Source organism: Barbus barbus (assembly GCF_936440315.1).
Source record: "Barbus barbus genome assembly, chromosome: 33".
In the NCBI taxonomy this organism is placed as follows: Eukaryota; Metazoa; Chordata; class Actinopteri; order Cypriniformes; family Cyprinidae; genus Barbus; species Barbus barbus.
The window spans coordinates 3,586,535-3,610,181 of record NC_136761.1 but is presented as its reverse complement, the minus strand read 5'-3'; the positions used below and the strand labels follow the sequence as shown (position 1 = coordinate 3,610,181).

Here is a 23,647-nt window from a genome sequence, read left to right as displayed (position 1 = left end):
AAAAAGATATCTGAAATTATTAAAATAACCCCATTCAAAAGTTTGGGAACCCTTGGTTCTTAATACTGTGTGTGGTTACCTGGATGATCTACGACTGTTTTTTTGTTTTGTGATGGTTGTTCATGAGTCCCTAGTTTGATCTGAACAGTTCAACTGAGCACTGTTCTTCAGAAAAATCCTCCATGTCCTGCAGAATCTTCAGTTTTCCAGTGTTTGCATATTTGAACCCTTTCCAGCAGTGACAGCATGCTTTTGAGATCCATCTTTTCACACGGAGGACGACTGAGGGACTCGAACACAACTATTAAAATAGGTTCACACTTTCTGATGCTCCTAAAGGAAACACGATGCATTAAGATTTCACACCTTTTATGTGAAATATCTTACTAAAAAATAACATGCATTTTGTATGATCCCTCTTATTTTGTTAAAATTATTCGCATTTTCACAGAATCGCATGCCACTGTATCAACATTTTTTTATTTTGTCGCATGTTCGTTTTTTAACCTTTTTTTTTTTTAACTATCCTATAAGACTATAATGACTTATTCAGTAATCACAAACGACTGTGGTACATCCTTACTAGCAATAAGATTTACACAAGTGCAAACTCTCTGTATCTGAATGTACCAAAGCGAGGAAAACATTACTGTCCTTTTTTTAAGATTTCCATTAGATTTTATTTGTATTTTTAATTGATTTTACAATAAACAAACGGGAACAAAAAGGGAAAACACATACAGGATACATCATACTATGAAAATGGTACAGCATTGTTCCTCTACAATCACTAATAACCCCCATTTCTAACTAAAATAAAGTTTGTAACATTGCCCAAGATAGGGGCCACTTAAAATGTCCCTGTGCCACTGACTGGCAATAGAAACTTTTATCTTAACCCATTGGAGTAAAACACATCTTAAGCTCAGGTAATGGTTTTTATTGTATATTTCTGAAATCTCCTTTTGAGATATTCAAAAAAAAACAAGTCCGGCACCATTTTTTTTTTTTATCTCATCTTTGAAAATCATACTATTTTTACTCTAAGTCCATTAAATAAGGTTTTTCCAAGAGACTCAGTTGCATGGAAGCACACCGCCTCCAACTCAAAGCTGCTTTAAGGCAAACCAGTCTGCAGAACGGTGCCAAATTTACACTGCAAAGGCAGTATAGTCACTCTGAAGTGGCACTTAGGTGTCTTTACAGTTTAATGTTGCTCAGAGGTGGCATAAATGAATTTACTCATCAAAATTGCTGTATGGTTTAATACTCTGGGCTGACGTGGATCAAAGCAGCCTCAACTTGGCTGCATTAAGATGCCTCATGAACATTTCCCAGTCAATGCAGAGACCTATATTTGAAGTACACAGTGAGAGAACAGAAGCATATTTTTTTATATATAAATATGCAAAGGAGAGGCTTCAATAAATAATGAATTTGAGCAATCTATTTTTAGTTTACAGGGATTACACTCCAGCTAATCAAACACGAAGCATATTGTGCATGTTTAGTCCGTTAAGGCTTGACGACTCATAGTCCAGAAACACAGGTGAAAACCATACTACATAAAGCAAGGATTAATGCAGATCAAATATGAACACATGCATAGCCATTCTCTCCCATTTTCCTTTTAATTTGTGAAGAATTACAGCAGAGGGAGCCATCATCTCAGTAGTCACGTCAGCATGAGTCAAACCTGAGGCCTGGCAAAGGTGCTACAGGACAGGCCAAAAGGAGTACACTTTTTTTTTTTAAAGAACCTTTAAAATTGGTCTCTACACAAAAAAAAAAAAAAAACCAGGTTGAGTATGGAAGCCCATAAAAAAAAAAAAAAAAAAAAAAAAAAAGTGCGGAAAAAAGACTGTTCTCAGAACTGAGAGTTTCACGCAATTATGAAAAAAGTCACAATTAGCTTTTTAATTTTTTATTCAGTGGCGGAAACTGGCTTCTATAGAGGGGGCGGGGGGTCATCCTCGGGGCAAGTTTGAAAACTTTAAGTACTCAAAAATATTAAATAGAACACATTTTAATTTGTCTATTTCCAGTGTCTGAAAACAAGAACATGACTAAATGAGACAATTGTACCACTTCAGACACCTCATTCATTCCCTGTATATCAGTCAATGATGCTAGAGCACGGGTGTCCAGACTTGGAAGTCTACGGAGATCCCGAAGTCCTTGATCATCTGGTTCATTTTTAATTGATCTGCATGCCATGCCCATGATGACAAATCAAATATAATTCAACTTAAATTTGCTTTTTTATTAAAAAAAAAAAAAAAAAAAAAAAAAAAAACCCCAACAAACCTGAAACCATATTGACATTCACTTTCAGACATCCCATGTCTCTGGACTGTAGATTACAGTTATTTTCTAGGTCGGGGTTCCTCATACCTGGTCTTAGACCAGGGGTGTCAAAGTCAATTCCTAGAGGGCCGGAGCCCTGCAGAGTTTAGCTTCAACCCTTATTAAACACCTGATCCAACTAATCTGGTCCTTCAAGATTATTTGAAAACTACACCCCACTTGACACCCCCATCCTAGACAGAAACAGTCCTGCAGAGTCTAGTTTCAAATCAAAGCACACCCAAATCCAAGTCTTTGGTTTCGCTTACAGCCAGGTGTGTTGGAGAACAGAACCAAACTCAACAGGAAAGTGGCTCCCTACGACCAAGAATGAAGCCTGTTCTAAGCATTTCCACTAAAGAAAAAGTAGGAAGAGCTTAAAATTGTTTATAATCATAAAATTTAATATATTTGTAACAAACAATATACAAAACAAACAACTTTAAAATTGAAAGTGTAAACCGTTAACAGTGAGCACTGATCTCCTACATGCTCATCTTATCATAGTAAAGGGGGTAGGAAGACAGAGAACTTGATGTCCGTAGATCTTCACATTTTCCCTACAACAAAAGAAAGAGGCGTCAAACAAATTACGACTCAACAGTAAATAAAGTGTAGCAGGCTTCTTTGTCAGATTTTTGTAGACAGTATCAACAAAAATCAGTGCCAACCCTGCATATGCTATTCCAAGTTTAAAAGACATCACAGAGAAACAGTTCTGCTATGATGGTATCAACTTGGATCACAACACTGAAGTAAAAACTTACCCACAACAGGATGATCGTGATGGACCTTCCAGACCTTTCAACATTTACCTGATCCTGTAATTAGTTAAGGGAAAAAAATAATCCGGTCAAAGTAATGTGACCGATATAAACCAACAAAAGTGGCAGTCACAACCCATTTTCTTTTTTTTTTTTAAAGAAACCGATACATAAGTGACATTTGAGGCTTAATGCTATAGAAAGCCAAAAAAATTTTTTTGCAGCTTGTTAATTCTAATTTTCATAGAATATGGCATGCAGTTGCTTCAAACATTTAAGGTAAAGTGTGATAATTGTACTTCATGGGAATAAATCCACAACTATGATTTGTCAATCGTACAACCCCAAATAGAAAATGAGGGGGAAAAAAACTAAAACGAAGTACTCACCTCTCAACACAACAGGCCACTGGGATCACGGTATTCGGGGGTCTTGTGTGACCTGTGTAAACAGTCCCAGTTAGAAACTCTGGCTCAAGCACGCAACTACAAGAATCACACGTGTGGTCACATTTGATGAGTGTTCGCCCTCAGACTAGGTCTGCCTCATTTTGTGAGCACAGACCACTCTCAGAAGGCACAGCTTGACCTGTGCTACACAGCAGGATTCACTAAAACAGCCAAACCTGGAGGAGCACACACGGCAGCACCTTTCTCTTCCAGCAGAGTAACACTAGCTCAGGCATGGACTGGCCTGCACTGCTGACTACCGCTGGGGTATCAAACCAGAGAAGAGCAGCACACTTACATCAGAGCTGCAGGAGATCCAGGCCACGTTCAGCCCCTAAAACAACACACCAGCAAATATTAAACACATAATACTAGCGTCAACAGAGCCGCCTGTGTAACTTAATGCGATTCAACTACAAGTGTATGGGAATTTAAGTTCCTGATTTGGACTACGAGAGAAGAGGGACTTTCAAAAGATAGTTTTAAAGCGGTTTAATTTGACCAAAACAACCAAACTGTCAAGGAAACAGCCACGTGCCCAAACTCGCGCGCACGAGTTAGTATCAACCATTTCGAAACAGACGATTTGATTACGTACCTAGTTTGAATACTTGTATAATTCACCAAAACTGCAGGCAATAACTTGTTTTGGTAAAACCTTACCATCCTGCAGCAGCCGGAGTTTCTCATTTTTATGCGCTCTGACGCGGAAACATCGCAAGAGTGAGAGAGCGCGCAGAGTAGCGCGCACGTATTTATAGCGCTGCTGAATACCACCGAAGAAGAGAGAGCGTGACATCACACTGTGAAGTCTGATTCGCGAGAGAATCGCTCTTATGAACTGATTCTTTTTTTCTTCTTTTTTTTTATAGCAATTTTTATTATTAACGTGTATGCGTTTGTGTTTTATGTTTATTTTATGGATTTGTATGTGATCCTTTGGCTATGTTCTTCTTGTACTGTCTGTTCAATAATTAATAATAAAAAATAACTGATTCATTTCAATGATTCATTCGAGTCGATTCGCAAAGCACTCGTTTCTCCTGTTGTTCGAACAGAACACGCAATCCACTATAAAAACCCAAAGAACCCATCGGCCGTTGCTGAAATACGTTATAGTTGCGTTAATAATACTTTAGTAATAGTTCAGGTGTAATGAACAAAGAGCCTATTTCATCGCACACAGACCTGTTTTACAGTTACTATGTAAACACAGCCCCTGCATCAGTAATCATTGAAAATAAGTGAAAAAACTTCATGAATTAAATGTATAGATGATTTATTAAACATTTCAAACTACATTATTATGCTTCTGTTTACTGTTTACAACTGGGGCAGGTTCAGGAGCAGGTTTGCTCCGGTTAATAAGAGCACAAGTCTAAATATAATGCTAAACGCATCTTTCAATGTCATAAGGAATATAATACATTATACTGTATGTTTAACTAAGAAAGCCAAGATACTGTTAGGCCCTCTAAAGCTTAGTTAAGTAGTATAGTAAAATCTCGGGTTTGATTAGGCCATAGTTCAATTAGGACATTTAAGTCATTTTTATAAGCATGCTTAGAAGAAAGAACATTACTGGAGTGCATCTTGAGACATGTTTTAAGATCAGTCAGTGCAAGTTTATTTCAGCTGAAACAGCTAAGACTTACCTTTTAGTCTAGGACTAGGCTTAAACCAGGGGATAAGCATCTTTTATACGCGTGCCTCAGAAAATACATTACTGCTGTGCTGTGCATCTTGAGACAAATCAATGGTACTGACATAGCCTGTTTTAAGATGCCAGGTCAAGTTCATTTACTTCAGTTAAAACAGCACAGACCTGCATTTATTCCAGTTTAAGCTTTGTCTGTGCAACCAAAGGGTATAACTTCTATAGATTTTAAGATACAACCACTAAACAACAAAACGATCAAAACTCTAGAATCTATAGCATCCACAACACCCCCCAAAATACTCTTGCAATACATCTTGAGTGTTTTTGATGATCTAGGACATTTTTTGCAGGTCAAAACAGTTTAGAATGATTAAGATGTGTGTAAAAATGTCAGAAATCTTGTCTTGTCACAGTAATGTGACTGCTATCAGTCATTCATTTTACTTTAAGTGACACACACTGAGAAATATTTGACACAAAATGAAGGGAGTACTTGTTTGTATAATGCAAGTAGCCTACATCTTGTAGTTGTATTTGAGTTGAGGGAGGTCTAACGCCTCTAACAGGCCTATTATATTCTTGTTGTGACTTCTCCAGACGTTTCATTGCATTTCCCACAGAATAACGATGTCATTGGCAGAGATTGATCAAACCAGCAATGCACTGAATGACATGCGTGCACATGGATACACAGACAGACAGCAGCGGTTTATTGCCTTTCCCAAGAGTTCTGGCGTCATTATGTCCTATAAAAGGGTCGTTCCCACTGGGACCCCAAGTCTAGCATCCTTTCCTCTCCCGTCTCCCACTGTTCAGCTGGGGATTCTTGACCATGCCTGAAGCATCACCATGGCAACGTTTACAAGCTGGGAGTGACTGTGTCAAGAGAAGGGGATGAGCGATCAGGGGCCTTTGAGTGCAACCGAGGGCCACAAAACAATGAGCTGTTAATGAGGACTGCAAAATAAGATGACGTTTCAGGACCTTCTGGTTCATTTGCCCACTCTGACCTTATCATTTTGGCATAAGTCATTGATAGAGTGAGGCCATCCAAAAGAACCTAAAATGTAGCTGCCCCATTACCAGCAGTGCTGAGTAGATTACTTACACATTTAAATCAGTTTCTGATTCCAAATTACCTGACAAAAATTGTGGTTAGTAACGTAATCCATTACATTACACATTTTAGGTAAGACTACTTTTGACCCATCTCATTTTTCACATTGATTTAAACAGAATGATATAGAAATACACAGAGTAAGAAAATATATTCTGTTTGTTGCGATCAAAACATGCATTAAACATTATATTATGTCAAGGTTTCCCAAACTGGGGTTGTGAAGGAACTGCAGGGGGTTTATTAGTTTAAGAAAAAGCTAATTAAATCATAAAAATGTTAAATTAAAACAAATAATTTTATGATATCAAAATAAAACACTTACTGAAAAAAAAGATTTTATTTTTTTACCTGCATGTCATGTGACCATTAACCAACATCAGAGAACCATGAACATGCAAATGTGATACTTCATTATTAAAATATTTATTTTAAAATTTCAGGGGTACTTCAAATAAAAATATATTAGATGAAAGAGGATCAGATGACAAAACGTTAATCCAGTTGTCAAACACTGCGGAACCACCTGACTAGTGACTGATCTCTGTCTATAGAAGCGGTAGGCTACTTAAGGAACATTTAAAAGATGAAAAAGAGACATTAGGGAGAAATCAATAAATTATGAATAAAATATTGCTATTGTGTGAATAATATGAAATCATGTAATCCATAAAAAATATAACTGTAGCCTGATTTCGAGTATATTAAAATATAATTTAATCTTTAATTACAATTACTTAATTTTTGGAATCTGATTACATGATCCAGATTACATGTAATCCGTTCCTACCCAGCTCTGCTTACAGCGTTTATGTTAACAAATTACAAGTAACGCGAGTTAGATTACTTTTTGCAAGTAACTAGTAAAGTAACGCGTTACTTTTATATTTACTAGACAATATCTGAGTTCATTTTCAAATAAGTAAAGCACTTTTGGTTTTTTGTTATTAAAAATAAAAAAGCAAGCCAAGCCGCCAAAAAGTAACAAAAGTAATGTAATGCATTACTTTCCATAAAGTAACTAACTCAGTTACTTTTTTAATAGAGTAATGCAATATCGCAATACATTACTTTAAAAGTAACTTTACCCAACATTGATTACCACCATCATTAAACTTCAAAAAATTAGAATTTATGTCCTTTCTTCCCAAATGCATTGTCCTGCTGTATGATCTCATCTCTTATTATGTTTAGATGCTTAAATGTGCTGCAAGTAATCCTCTCCACCGGTGTTCATTTTACAACTAAAGAGATTAATGATGCTTTAGACAAATCGGTTTAAAATGTTCACTCACATAAGATGAAGGCTCAGCCGAGAGATGCTGTTGAGAGATGTGCTCAAAACCTAAGGATGAAAATCCAGACAGGCATATTTTTTTAGATTGGGTGTAACAAATATTGCATGGGTGTTGTTATATTATGCGTGAAGGCAGCGTTTTTCAGGTTTTGGACACTGCTTCTTGATGTAGCTGCCATTTTGACCAGCTCACATGACCAGCTGTGTGTTATATCTGTATCACTCAACAATTTTATGTTAAATAACATTTACTTGCAGAAAGAATAACAGTAAATTCAATTTTTATTTCAAATTCTCATTATTTACAGATACAAACATTAAAAATGGCAGCTGTGTTTTTGATTGTTAATTTAACATTCCATATAAACAACACACACAAGTACAGCAGATTACCACAAAGAAAGTTTCTGCCAGCATTAAATCTCTCTTTCGTCTGTAAAGTGCATCAGAGTTGAAGGAACCCAACATGTACAAATGGACACACACAATTTACTTCAACACATTAGCTTTGGGATCTTGAATTATTACATGCATGATTTTAACTGAAGTTTTGCATCATTATTTTGTACCTGTAACTCAAGCAGTCAATTTGACCTGAATCAAAGGGCAAGTTAAAATCAATATCCCACATGACAGGAGCATTCACTTCAGTCATTAACTGTGGTCTGTTTTGACTGTGACAGCTCCATTCGACATTCTAACATCACAAACAAAACATATTGAAAGAAGGTTCTGGCAGGAATCCTGCGGATGTGCGCTGTAACCTGCACAGAGCACTCGAGTGTCCAGAGGTAGAGCTAAAGACAGTGCTGGACGCGACTCTCCTGACCGTTTCCATCAAAGTCCTGAAATGAGAGGCGAAACTCGCTGTGACCTGAATTAGCAGCGGAGAGCTCTGGAAGTAGCAGTCACTCTGCTCAGATGCATTACAGAGTCCATTCTGGGCCGACCCAAAGAATGGCTCCTTTATTTACTGGCATTCTGCAGTTTGAGTTGACCATTCACACAAAAACCTTGACATCCACTAGTGAAAATCATATCAATTTAGTTCCTTACGCATGTTATGACATGCATAGATAACATCAACCTCCTGCTACTCAGAGTTAAAGAAACCAGATATCATCTCCACGTGGGCTGGGGAGCAGGTTTGGGAATTTTAGTGCCTGGGATTCTGGTGCCAGGACTCTTGGTTGTCTTGACTTTGGCTGCACTTATGATGGCCGTACGGATTGTCTTCGCAGTCGTAGCAGCGGTGGGAGAGTGCATGCTCCGGGGAGACTGGGATTCAGAGTTGGGCGCTAGGCGTTTGGAGACGCGAAGCGGCGAACCCCTTACAAACGGCTCCTGACTCTTGTCCTTATCCGGGGTCAGCTTCTCAGTAGTGTTACCTTTTTGCTTCCCCGTATCGGACGGGGCGTTTACTCGCTGGCGTGCACTGCTGTTGCGCTTGAGTTCATTTTGAACGCCAGACAAGCGTGCCGCTAGCGATGTGCGTATGGACGAAGGACGTGTAGGGGAAGGCCGTGACACATGATTAGTCGACAAAGCGTCCGCAGGGGTCGGCTCTGCTTTTGTGCGCACTCTCGGGATCCCGCTGCTGTTGGAGGATCCTCCTCGCTGTACCAGCAGTCTTTTGGTTGGCCCTCGAGTCGGCGTCTTTACCAGACGGGAATCATCCTTGGCGTGCGGTGAGCTTGTGCCGCCTCGCTCCTCGGCTTCCCGCTCTTTCTTCCATTTGGAGCAGTGATTGATGGTTGGTCGCGTCACAGTTGGAGAAAGGCTCTCATAGGAGCGTAGGGCCCTCACTAGGGTGTGACACTCCAGCGTCTCTCCAATTGCCGGGTAAACGTGCTCTCTGTCTGGGCTACAGGGCTCCTGGGTGAGATCTTCAGGAGGAGATGATGCACTTGACCACGTCTCTCTCTTTTGAGATGTGCCATTTACACTCTCTTTATTCTTAGCATCCTTCAAGGTATCGGTTTCTATCTGCGTCAGCCTTTCAGAGCTGTCTTGAACTGGTTTCTCAACTTTCAAAACTTTGTTAGGGGATAGTCCTGTGAGCGGAGAGACATTCACTGCCCCCTGCTGATCTGACGTTTTTGTTTTTCCCAAAGCAACAAAAGCGTTATCACTGGGGACTGTCCTCGTATTCAACCTAGAATGGATTTTTGTAGCATTCGGGAAAGCCATTGCATCTCGCTGCAGGTCACATGTCGAATCTGTGCTTAAACGCAGAGCTTGTTTGACTTTATTAATCCCTTTAGTCTCCTCAGTGTCAGCATCATTCTTCAGCAGCAAATGTCTAAGCTCCGAGTCTCTGCTGAATGCTTCAGGATTGAGAGCATGTAGGTCTGAGTCCTCTGATTGTTGGTGCTGTGGGTTGTGAGATTTGACGTTTCTCTCACCGGAACGGAGGAAGTACTGCGAGAGTCTGCGCAGGCTGCGGCGGCTCCCCGTGTAACTCAAGCTCCTCTGCAGCGCATGCTCCAGGTCAGAAGACTCCTGCTCCACCTCCAGCCCGGTGCACAGAGCCAGAGAGCGACGCTTTTCCACATTCACACGCTCGCGCGCCAAACGCCGCTGCTCTTGTACTTCCCTCTCGGTGTTCTCCTGTTAGAAAGCAGATAGGAACAAATCACGTTTGAGATTCTGAACTTTATTTCCATAAATCGGTTTAAACTGATTGGCCATTTCAATGAACTGATTAGTCACAGATTTATGCCATCAGGTAAAATGTTCATGGAAGCCACTGGACATTTTCCATTTATTAAGAAAAATGCATGCAAGTAAATACAGTATATTACCAGAAGCACATACAGTTATTGGATATTAACAAAAATGTCTACATTACATGAAAAATACCTAAATTTTGCTTTTTAACCTTTATTTTTGCCCATTTACATGATTTTTATTGGCATAATCTGTAACTAGCATTTTACTATATATATTACAATGTAAAAAAAAACTAAACATTAAAAAAAAATGCAAGTTTAATGTTTGGGTGACTTTAAATTATGGTTCTTCTGTTTGGAGAAAAAAAAAAAATCTTTCGATATGATTGGGATTCAAAAATCAAAATGAAAAATGTTTTTTTTAGTAGAGAATATTTATTAGTGCTGTCAAACAATTAATTGCATCCAAAATAAAAGTTTTTGTTTACATAATATATACTGTGCACATTTATTATGTATATATAAACACACAGCATAATTTTTTTTTAAAATATTTACAGTACACACACATTATGTAAACAAACTTTTATTTTGGATGCGATTAATATATATATAAATCAAAAGATGCATCTATATATTTAAGAAAAATAATGTTATGTTTTTATATTAAAAATATTTGTATATAACAAAGTATATGAATATAAATATATGCATGTAAATATTTAGTGTATATGTGTGTATTTATATATTCATAATAAATATACACAGCACACACACATATATGATGTAAACAAACACTTTTATTTTGGATGCAATTAATCTTTTGACAGCACTAATATTTATATTATCAATAACTTTACCAAACCAATTAAACATCACTTAAGTGGTTACTATGGGTCACATTTACATGAAAAAATATCAAGTTAAACTGTGTCTCTTTGTAATTTTCAAACCTTTTGCAATTAAGATACAATAAAGATATTGCTGACCCTAAACTGCAACGTCCTACTTTAACTTTCTAAAGTGTCAAAGAGTGAAAAGATAAGTCCAAAAACGCTTATAACAGCTGGATCTGGCAACACAGAGGCTGAAAAGATTCAGATTTTGCAGCTCTAGCTTCAGGCATTTTAAACTTTATTTGGTTGTTGTAGTTTAAAGAGACAGTCAACATGATTCAACACAAGGCTGCTCACCTGCACAGCTCTTTGGAACCGATGGCAGAAGCAGTGGAAGATAAGACAGGCCTCCTCCAGTTTGAAGGACTTGTCATCTTCACAGAAGAAATCCACAAGGCCCTTACTGGTCTTCTGTAAGCTATCCAGCTCGTCCTGAGCTTCCTCCAGCCTCACTTCCGCAACCTGAATGAAGAAATTATGAAATTGCAAGCTGAACAGACACATGAACATCTGTGAATATGATCTGGACGCTGATGGGAACGAACCTCTAGAAATGATCTGGTCTGCTGCTCGATTTCAGCATCAGCCTGAGCTCTGACTCGGAGTTCAGCAACTCTGCTTTGCAGTCGAGAATGATCCTCCACCACAGACTCTTCTGACAACCTGCCCAGAAAAACCAAACAATCTGTGATTTAAGTTTTCTTTCTAATATTAATCACGGAGGAACATGATGTTCTAAGTGCAATATTTGTGAAATATATTAAAAAAGCTAATTTCACTAAGCCTTGTGAAAACTGGGTCATATTTCACTCCACCAGAAAATTAAAAAAAGAACAAAGTCAGAACAACAACAAAAAAGTCTGATGTAAAATACTTTAAAGAGAGTTTATTTTTTTTGGTAACACTTTAGTTTAGGGACCAACTCTGACTATTAACTAGTTGTTTATTAGCATGCATATTACTAGCATATTGGCTGTTTTTGGTACTTATAAAGCATCTATTATTGCCTTACTCTGCATGACCATATTTTAGATGCCCTAAACCTACCCCATACCTAAACTTACAACTACCTTACTAACTATTAATAAGCAACAAACTAGAAGTTGGGCAGATGCCTTAGTCACTAGTTAGTTAACAGTGAATTGAACCCCTAACTAAAGAGTGACCTTTTTTTTACTTTTGAGATTTGTGTTTCCTCATTAAGGGATATTTTGTAATGAAAGTAATGAGAAGTTGAGTAAAAATGAAAATGATTTCACAAAAAACTTTATTTTCTACATTACTCTAGATCATCTTTATTAAATGTAAAATATTCTTTTGATGTTGGGATGAAATGTGACCCAGACATGTTCTTGACAGGTTTTGCAAGATGAATCCATTGATATTGTATTGGATTGGGAGCTAGGGAATTTTGACACTGTTAAAAGCTTGTTTGTTTCCTGACCTTGAAGCTGGACCGACGTGACTCAAGCGGCTGGGAAACATCAGCAAGTCTTTATCCTTCTTCACAGCCTCCTGAAAGTGAGAAAAAACAACACTCAGACTGAATTTGATCCAGAATTCTGTCCTACTGATTCCATTCCATCACATGATGACCCCAGCAGCTTTGTGTACTTTATTTTTTATCTATGAAAGAGTGACTTTTTACATGTTTATCCGTCACACTTACCATGGCGACAAAATGGAGGAGGTTCATGCCTGGCTTGTTGGCTTTGGTGTCGGCCAATTTGAGTAAAGAGGAAATCCTGAATCCAGCAGCATTCCCAGCATAACCACCCTGAGAGCACAAGAGACCTCAGACTGAATTCAGACCAGGAGATACGTGTTGATTAGGGTGACCAGACGTCCTCTTTTCCCCGGACATGTCCTCTTTTTGGACTTAAATTGCATCTGGCTTTTGCTTTCTACAGTCGCCATTCATTGTGTGTTTTTGTATTAAAGTCTTGTTTTCTTAATCCTGCTCCCCTGAATTTCAGAGAATTACTGCCTACGCCCGCAAACTTTCTAATATTGAATATAATTTGAGCCGCTATCAATATGTGGAGTGCTTAAATCACTTTGGATGCAGGGTTGCCAAATCCCCTTTTTTTTTGCACAGAATTGGGCTGATTTTAAAGGTGCCATAGAATGCATTGATACAATATTTTAAATTGTTCTCTGATATCTACATAGAAGGTAAATGGATTAGGTAAGGGCAAAAATTCTCCAGAAACGGTTTTACATGTCCATTTACAACCCTAGGATTTGTCCCTAGAATGAAATGGTCTGTTATTTCCTTATTTGGAAGGGTCGTGAATAATAATGTTGAGCTCTGCTCTGACTGGCTGTTTCACAGCGCGGCTCATTTCAGTAGCTCACACAGCAAACAGATCTCTACTGTCCGGCATGAACGATGGAGAGATTAGGCAACCGACCTTATATGTTTGAGCCAGTATCAGACAAAGCTACAGATTTTAAGAGATTCTGCGGGAATGTTTAGCGTCTGTGGTGTGAACATGATCGCAGCGATCGAGACGCTGGTGGAGTGAACGAGGCTTGAGAGAGATTTGTGAGCGAGGACGCAGCCTCTGTGTTGCCAGATCCAGCTGTTATAAGCGTTTTTGGACTTGTCTTTTCACTCTTTGACACTTTAGAAAGTTAATAAAGTAGGACGTTGCAGTTTAGGGTCAGCAATATCTTTATCGTATCTTAATTGCAAAAGGGTTGAAATAATTTCGGCTTATTTTTATTTATTTATCAGTTTTTGTTTGTTTTAATAGCAATATCTGGCAACACTGCATCAATGATTTGGCTGTGCAGGTCCTGGTATACATTATGCGAATGTTGGGGGGGCGTAAAAATGAATGATCCCGACTGTAGCGTCACAGTCGGTGTTATGTTGGGATTTGCCTCTTTTTCAGTGGTCTTTTTTACATAAGGTGGATGAAAGTATGGTGTTTGAGGCTCACAGTATGTCATTTCCATGTACAGAACTCTTCAACTATGCCAAGGTAAATACAGTTTTCCATTCTATGGCACCTTTAAGCTGTTGCGGCGCGTTGATTTTCTCCAGCGGGTTAAAGGTTTGAAATATTGCATAAATTACATTTGACTGAAACGCTTGTATTGAAACATTTAGCATTCTACCCATGATAAAATGGTGGTAGATGTTAAGTTTTGTGAAGAATGGCCACTAGTAGGAAGCCTTTTAGCTGTGTTTAGGATCAATCTGCATAACGGTGACTGTAAAATATGTATTTTAGGTATGGGAATGATTATTGACAATATTTTGAGTTTTTATATTTGGGATATGGTCATTGTGCTACTTTCTGCCCCCACTGTCCTCTAATATGGTCACCCTAGTGCTGATGCACAAGCGTCAGATAAAACACTTACAGCGTTCATGTAGTTTCCTGCCTTGAGCACCAGTCGCAGGATGTAGTGAAGCTCCGGGCAGCTCAGCAGCTCTGCACAAACAACACATGAGCGTCAACCACATCAATGATCCCCCCCCATCAGGATCCACTTACACCATCAAACACCAGAACAAAACTCCATAAAAAGGCTGAGCACAAGCTCTCGGATTCTTTGTGGCTCACACGTGAACTTCATTTAGGAGGTGAGTGAAAGCTTCCAGAGCTGCAACAGGTCCAAACAAACCAAGAGAGTTTTTACCTAGAGCCGCCTCCCGCAGACATCTGGCCGCCACACAGAGACAGGTCACCGCAGGGTGAAACTCCTGCTGGAGGATCATGACGTCCAGACGCATGCGAAAGCTAGAGATGATGACGATGAGCAGATTAATGAGCGAGGAGTGAAAGAAACTATGTGGATTATTGTGAATGTATAGTCCTGAACTCTTACCTGGGTAACTCCACCAGCGAGAGAATGAAGAGATCCGGCTCTGCCAATAAACTACGGTCACCGCTGAACTTTTTCAATCTGGCCTCCTGGACAAAAAGAAACCAATACAAAGTAGATTTATGTGTGATGATGAATACGGTATACTAGGGTTGCACAGTGTACCAGTACTATGGCAGTATCATGATACTAAAGTATTAGATTCACTGATTATAACCAGGGTCGTAACTTTGGTAGCCTGAGATTTTTATGACATGAACTGAATCACAGACCGTTATTTCCAACAGGATGCAACCATTCATTTTGAACTGCATTAATCTTCATCAAAATCCAGTTACAATAACATCACGTTTTAATTGCACAAAGTTTTTATAAATGCTCTCAATTATTGCACTTATTTCTCTTTTGAGCTGCGTCAGTTTCATGCACGTCTTTGAATCCAAAGGCCACTCCCTTGCTGTTATGGCAAACTAGATTTAAGTATTTTAAGTTATACGTTTTAATATACAAAGAGGCATTATGTAATGTAAATTACATTAAATGATTGCTTCTTCCACAGCTCACATATTGAACTAATTGACACTTATCCACCAGAGTGGCCAGTGCATCTCTGAATATTCAGAGGAAATTTGTCCTGCTTTCATTTATACAAACAAAAAAAAAAATAAAGAGAGAGAAATGTCTCTTTTCAGGATACAGTATTTTAAAGATAATTTTGTAAAATCCACATAAGCTTTACAGATCTTTATAGGAAAGGGACTATATTTTTCATACTTGTGCAATAACCTTTCATGGTTCATTGAACACGTACCTGTGGAACAGTTGGTAAGACAAGGTTTACAGACAATTATGACATAAATTCGCTGGAAATAAAAGTAGTTGAATGCGACAGAATGGTTATTTTTTGCTGATTATATGGATTTCTGTAAATGTGGTTTAATTTGAGTATGTATTGAATATGTGAATTATGAATGAACACTATTGTGTGCTACCATGACACTTTGTATATGTCTATGGTGTCATGACATGCACTTTTTTTCCAATTGCAAGTGAAACGGCATCCAGTTACATTTCTTGAAATAATTTTGGTCACTTTATATTAAGTGGCCTTAACTACTACGCATTGACATCAAAAAATAAGTACAATGTAGTTATTGTGGTCATATTGTATTGCAAAACACTTCTGCTGCTATTGAGGTGGGATACGGGTAAGGTTAGGGACAGGTTTGGTGGTATGGGTTGGTTTAAGGGTGGGTCAACAGTGTAATTATAAAATTACAGAAACTAATTACCTGATGTAACTACATAGATATTTTTAAAAATATAAGTACAGTGTAAAAACATGCATGCATACAATAAGTACATTTACCAAATGATTCATTTAAATTTAAGTACATAGTAGTTAAGGCCACCTGATATAAAGTTCCCAGTCTTTAACAGCTGGAGAGAAGTTTTACGGAAAGTTTGCGCAGGTGAGCTCCACAATAACTTCCCTTTGACCAGATTTACTTCACAATACCGTCACACCTGCTCATTCTTTGATTTCACCTGAAGTATATTGTGGCTCTCTCAATTTTCTCTTTAAAGAAAATATTTCTAAGGCAAATTATCTCCTTATCCGCCCAGCGAGACTTTTCCTGGTTGGAAGTGTTACATTTCTAATAATCAGAAAGTGTAACAGGAGATCATGCCGAATAAACAGATGATCTCAAACAAACAGCATCATGTCTAATTGCTTTTAATATGAAGCAGACCGAAGCGTGGAAGGACAGACGTGTCCGTTTCTGTGAAGTGTGGCGTGTCAGAGAGTATTCAGTACCTCTTCATTATCAGGCAGCAGCTTGCAGAGCTCTGCCAGTTTCTCAGCTCCGTAACGCTCTCCGACCCCTCGCCGCACATCCTCCACAATCTCCCTAGCAGCACTGAGGGAAGAGCAAACTCTGAAAATTACATCACTTTCAAGCATTTTCTCTGTCTATATACAGTACAAATCTCTGGCTCACCGAGTCGTGCGTTTCGTATTAGTCATCCTTTCCTATCAAAATGCTTGCTACGGATGCAAAAACGCAGAAAATCCAACCTGGTCTGATTTATTTTTATGACGGATGAAAGTTTCGGAGGCAGTGTGTAAACGTGATTGACACAACTTTGGCTACTAGCTGTAATAAAATAAGCTTGTTTTCTTTTCTTTTTGTTATTTATTTTTTTAATTTCAAGAAATTAAATAGTTTTATGGTTTTAGATAATAGTAATCCTGGTACATATGTATGCAATTACAATGGAAGTCTATGGGGCAAGTGTCCCTTTCAGTCCTTTTTTGGTGTCTATAGGGATATCGTGTGAAAACAAATGTGACCCTGGAGCACAAAAGCAGTCTTAAGTCGCTGGGGAATATTTGTAGCAATAGCCAAAAATACATTGCATGGGTCAAAATTATTGATTTTTCTTTTATGCCAAAAATCATTAGGATATTAAAAGTAAAGATAATGTTCCATGAAGGTATTTTGTAAATTTCCTACCATAAATATCAAAACTTAATTTTTGATTAGTAATATGCCTTGCTACATAACATTTCATAACACTTCTGCAGTGCAACGTTTGCCCCTAGACTTTCATTTTAAATACATTACTGTAAACATGATTTTTCTTTTAGCAAATAAATGAAAAACACACGTTCTGGATTTGGTCCCATTGACATAAATGAGGTCACAGATGCTTGTCAATCTAGTTTCATTTGGTTCCTCAGGCCAGAGGAAAGGACACACACACACACACATCAAGACCACAGCTGGTTAATTTGCTTATATCAAGAGGTTCGACAAGACCACACTTTTATATATTTTTATTTTTCTGGCCTAATTGTTCATGTCAGAAAGTACTGAAGGCTCTTGCGGTTTCCTGATTGAGTGCAAAATGAAAAAAAGGCAACAAAGACCTGCTTTGGCCACGGCCGAGTATAATTCATACTAGTAGTGTACACTTGCACACACAGGTAAATGCGTTTGCCTGCATAAGCACTTCTCCGTAATTCCTCCACATGTTCTGACAGATATCAGTCCCATGGAAAGGCTTTTCAAACTCAAATGGGCACTGCTACACCCATATATTTACTCAGCAAGCGCTGACATGAAAAACAACCCTTTTTCATAAAACAAAGACAACTGCATTGAAAGGGATGAATAATGATTTAAGGCTTATGATTTCCTGTATGTACTGCTTTCACTCTGTAATATTTAATTGGAAACACCTGATTCAAAATTGACATTTAATCTCAGTGCAAATTATGAAAAGCCAGTGCAGAGTTCAGGTTGCATTTCTCATCAAGGCTCATTTGGCCAAAAAGCAGGTGTGACCTTTGCCCACGTTCAGGGACCATCAAACCCAGCTGTTCTGACAGGACAGCATCTTCTGAGGGCAATCAATGGCTCAAAAATAAACATAATAACCTGCAGCTAGTGCCCGGCTGAAGTGTTAAGATGCTCTCTCTAGGAAACCTTCACTTCCTGTTTGTAACAAATGGGACAATATCACTGCCCCCATTTTTAAAACAGCCAATACAGATGTCTATATAGAGCAGGGTGACCAATATATATTAATGCGTTTGCTCAATTTTTGCAGATAAATGTGCAAATATTGTCTTTTCAAGTGGCCTGGCTAATGTATATACTGTTCATAACTAGTAAAAATGAAACCAAAACTTACATTTTCAACTGCCGCAGAAATATCCCAACATTCATGCTGCGTTTTGAGTCGAGCAGTGTAACCTGCAAACACAAATTAAGGTAATCAGCACACAAACTCAGACAAGTTTGCAAAAGTGACCGCTTGGTTTAAATAAAACAATATCCCCTGGTTTCACAGACCAGGCTTAAACCTAATCCTAGACTAAAACGCAAGTCTGAGCAGTTTCAACTGAAAGAAACTTGCACTGACTGATCTTAAAATATATCAATGCCTTTGTTTTGTCTCAAGATGCACACCAGTAATATTTTTTTCTAAGTATGTTCATAAAAATGACTTAAATGTCCTAATTGTACTATGGCCTAATCCTGGTTTAGTCTAAGCCCTGTCTGTGAAACCGTGCCTATAAATTGTTTAAAAGTCTTCATTGAACTTGCTGTAAATATTGAAAAAAAATATATATTATGATGCAGTTTATACATTTATTTAAAAAAAAAAAAGAGGGCAGGTCTGCAAAAAAGTGCATTGCCTTCAACAATAAATTTAAGACAATTACTGCAAATTATTTTTTTTAAACTGAACACAGATGAGGTCTTTGTCACCTTGTTTTTCAAGCATCTTGAGCCATGAGCGTGTGAAATTAAATGTTTAACTTTCATAAAACTCTAATCTGTTCCATTTTTGTGCTCCATTCAGCTGATTAAACACAAAAACATCCCGTCTGAACGTTATATGATAGTCATGACCTTAAACCAACAACACAGGGCTTTCAAAAGACCAACAATTTCATGTTGCAAAAAAAAAAAAAAAAAAGGAAAAATGTAGCTTCATCCTTGTGGAAGATAATGAGACTTGCTCTTACTTTGTCTGCACTCGTCTCTTGTGGAGACCCGCAGCGCCGTAAACTGCGCCGGAAGCCAGTGGCCCGGTCTGGCCTGTCACCCTCTTTTTGCCCAAAGAGCTCATCCAGAGAGCTCAGGTCAATGGAGAGCTCACAGTCCTCATCCAGAGAGCCGCTCCACACACTCTCGCGGCCCTCCACTCGCTCTTTGGGGATCCGCTCCCAGTTGAGGTTGCGAAGCCGGTGTTTGCGGCCAGAGTCGACTCGGGTCAGACCGCTGGAGACGGGCGGAAGAGGCGGCGGGGGAGGAGGAGGGGGAGGGGGGGGGAGGGATGGGGATGGTGGCCATGGATTTCACTTCTTGTTCTTGGGTGTCAAAGTATGTTCCATGAAATGTTGAAGATTTAGTTTCCAGACAAATGATATACCACAGGTGAAAAGTCCACAAGAGAGATGCTGTCCACTCTCCTCACGGCTGTGATGTATATCTGCAGCGGGAAACAAGATAGATGCACTGAAACAACAACTTTTACACTGCAAACTGGTAAAACAGCATGCAAATTAAAATCACTAAAATATGAGAACAAAAATAGATCAACTATCCGACTTCTATAGCTTGTGACTGCAAGAAACTACAATGAATAGTTATTTTATATATACACTATCATCCATAAGTTTTTGAAAAGTCTCTTATGCTCAAAAATGCTGAATTTATTTGATCAACATAAAAACAATATTACTGTTTCTAAAAGTAATATTGGTTTTACTGTTATGTTGATACAGTATACAATTTAAAATTATAGCTATAAATTAAAATATGCGTTTTGCTGTGATGATAAAGCTGAATTATTGGCATCATTAAACTTAAAAATAAAGGTGCTTAAAAGGTTCTTCAAGCAATGCCATAGAAAAACCATTTTTGGTTCCACAAAGAACCTTCAGTCAAAAAGTTCTTTAAAGAACCATCTCTTTCTTACCTTTTTATCATCTGAAGAACCTTCTTTCGCCACAAAGAACCTTTCATGAAACAGAAAGGTTCTTCAGATGTTAAAGGTTCTTTATGGAACCATTTAGACAGAAAGGTTCTTCTATGGCATCGTGAAGCACCTTTATTTTTAAGAGTGTACTCCAGTCTTCAGTGTCACGTGATCATTCAGAAATCATTCTAAGATGCTGCTCAAGAATGATTATCAACTGAACAAATGTGACAGTAAAGACATTCATAATGTTGCAAAATATTTCTATTTCAAACAATTGCTGCTCTTTTGAGCATTTTAATCAATGAATCTTGCAAAAAAAAAAAAAAAAATTGATTCCTCTCAAAACATAAAGTAGTCATTTTCCAAACTTTTGACTGGTGCTGTATACACACATATGGCATACATTTGAACCTAAAAATAACTAGCCAGAAATCATTTTGGTTTAATGCAAAAAGTCACAAATCCAAAGCAAAATGTCCTGTTTAGAAGAGCCCAGCTGATCACAGCTCCTATAGCAAAGCCAGATTACATCATGCAGTTCATCCTCACTTGCACACGAGCACCGATCAACAAACAATGATGTTGTTTACAGCAATGGGGCAACCCAAAGCGAGCCTATGGGGTCAGGCACCTGGCAGCTCCTCACCCAATTAACACGAGGGTGTCTGTAACGGTGTGTGCTTCCCCTCTGTGCTTGTGCTGCTGCCAGGGAAGAATTTAACCTGAGGTAACACTCTCAAAAGGGTCCAAGGTGTTGAGATTTCCCAGCACATGAAGCGCTCAAGCCTTGAGTGCTTCCTTCCTCCTCAGAGAAACTCCTGCCACATGTGCTCCGAGCATCTACTATGTGACGCTCCTTCCTCCAGTCCAGTTAATGAATGAGGCCACAGGACAAGGACAGAAGCTGACACAGATTCTGGATTACTGGCAGAGCAAACAAGAGGCTGTGCTGACAAAAACATGAGCCTCCATGTGTACATGCACGTCCAAAAACTACGGTTTTCAACTTTTGGAATAATAATAATCAAAATGAAAGAATGGGAATAAAGTATAGGAATTGTGTGCAGACATTAAAACGCTTCTCACACTGTTCCTTCTCTCAGCCATCAATGAGGTGCATCTTGGGATGCTTTTAAACAGTATTGAAGGAACCCAAGTGAAAAAAAAGTGCACTTCCACAAGGAACTTAAAGTGCTCTACTTTCACACACACTAATTTTGTATTTAATATACTTAAAAACATATTCTTTAGTACTTCTTATGATAAACTTAAGATCAAAGTGCACCCAACTGTGCTATTTTGGGACATCATGAATATGAACTAAATGCTTTTAACACACTCAGGATCTCAGTGTTTCAAAAATGTATTTAGTTACCACTTGTAGTTCACTTGAGTGCACTAGTGTATGAAAGATGGGTTCGAGTGTACTACAATTTTTTTTAAATAAAGATTATATGTTAAAAGCACATTTTAGCACTAAAGATTTTTTTTTAGTATATTAGGTACAAAGTTATTGTGAAAATAGAGCACTTTAAGCACATTATGGAAGTTCGCATGCATGTAAAAAAACTAAATAATTTCCAGTATCGATTGATAATGCAGTCGGCAGATGTTTATTAAAGAACCTGCACAAGCAAAGCTATCAGTGCAGATCACCTTAAAAAGTCCCATATATATCAGAAACTTGATCATGTGAGAGAAACAGAAATAGAATAGAATGATGCAGACTGAACTCGCTACATTTTCATTCTTTTCAGAGCCTCCTGAGCGCGCTCTATTAACCTCTGTTACAAAAAAGACTTGTGGAAAAACGCAGATGATTAAAAACAAGTCAAAATAATGCCTCAGTTCAGTTAAAGCTGTTCGAGTAACTTTATGAACGTCTTGGCAAGTTGTCTCTGCAGGCAGCGTCTTATATATTTGCTTATTAAACTCTTATATTTAAATTTCCTAGAAATAAACAACTCCAGTAGAAATGAGGCACTCGGAAATACTGTTGGATGATGCGAGTGAAAATATATACTCAGTTCAGAGAGGTCGGTTTGAGAGAAGCACAAATAAAACGCTACTTACCTTTAACTTCGGATCATTACGCATGCAATCCGATTCAGAACTAAATGAAAAAGCTATATAAGAATTCCCCGTCCACTGTGAGAAATTTGCACGCGTGTCTATGAGCATAAAACATTGGCGAACACACACTGAACGCCGGAGCGTCCCATTAATAGACTCCGTCCACCGAAAACTCCCAAACTTTTGATGCGCTCTCTGCGCTCCTTCATGCGCATGCGCAGCAGCTGATGCGCTCATTGGGCTTCCCCCGAGGGAATTCACCAATCCTACTACGGGAAAGAATTATCTCATGAATATTAATTAGGTAACGTGCCGCTCGTCTAACCGATTTAGCAGAAATGCAAACTGGTAAGCAGTGGACAGTCCTTCAAAATCATGAAAATTTATACATTATTACAAAAAAAAAAAAAAAAAAAAGGTCTTAAACGCTATAGGCAAGTTACTCAGCAACTTCAACGTGACCTAATTAATATTCATGACGTATGCCTTCTCCATAGTAGGATTAAAATTTTTACTACCAAGAAAAAATCTTTAAATTAAGCTATATGAATTCAAATATATAGTGTATATATAGTGGAGAGCAGGGTGATTAGAACCTTGCTGATATGAGTTATCCATTTTCCTCACCCTGTGATAAAGAGAGGCCCATGGAGTCATTGGTTATCATATTTATGTTCAAAAACAGTTTTTTGTCTGTTCAGGAAACTGTCTGGAAACTAAAATTTTAAATAGACCTTGTTTATAAAAAATTGGCCTATTTATACAGTGTAAGCTAGGGTTTACAGATCTCAATGCAAGCGGGAGAAGTCTCATATTATGGTCGGTCATCACGATCGCGGATGACAACATGCAGGATCAACACATCGCAGGGTACGATTAAATTAATGTACATTTAACCAGTTTAATATGGAGAGGCACTGAAATGTAGCCCTTCGTTTAAGTGTTTTTGACCTACACTGTACAAGACGCGAGAATAGTCCGCTATTTAGGTTTGTATGTTAGCATGGACTCACTAACTTTAAAGTTAGCTA

At 38.3% G+C, this 23,647-nt stretch overlaps 1 protein-coding gene and 1 long non-coding RNA gene across 2 annotated transcripts; both read right to left on the bottom strand.

Moving 5' to 3' along the window:
- Positions 1 to 2,735: 2,735 nt before the first annotated feature.
- On the bottom strand, positions 2,736 to 4,289 carry LOC306852955. The gene is made up of 5 exons (XR_013782683.1): positions 4,223 to 4,289; positions 3,858 to 3,893; positions 3,500 to 3,551; positions 3,114 to 3,167; positions 2,736 to 2,906 (listed from the first exon to the last, which is right to left on the bottom strand). It is a non-coding gene; the product is annotated as an uncharacterized lncRNA (long non-coding RNA).
- Positions 4,290 to 7,898: 3,609 nt separating this feature from the next.
- LOC306853564 (uncharacterized protein) lies at positions 7,899 to 22,833 on the bottom strand. Its single transcript, XM_079391067.1, has 12 exons — positions 22,617 to 22,833; positions 19,585 to 20,051; positions 18,744 to 18,805; positions 16,861 to 16,963; positions 15,045 to 15,130; positions 14,856 to 14,956; positions 14,577 to 14,647; positions 12,871 to 12,978; positions 12,646 to 12,716; positions 11,747 to 11,864; positions 11,499 to 11,663; positions 7,899 to 10,243 (listed from the first exon to the last, which is right to left on the bottom strand). Exons 3-12 carry the CDS (start codon positions 18,776 to 18,778, stop codon positions 8,753 to 8,755), a joined length of 2,349 nt encoding a protein of 782 aa, XP_079247193.1. The 5' UTR covers positions 18,779 to 18,805; positions 19,585 to 20,051; positions 22,617 to 22,833; the 3' UTR covers positions 7,899 to 8,752.
- Between the last annotated feature and the right edge of the window lie 814 nt (positions 22,834 to 23,647).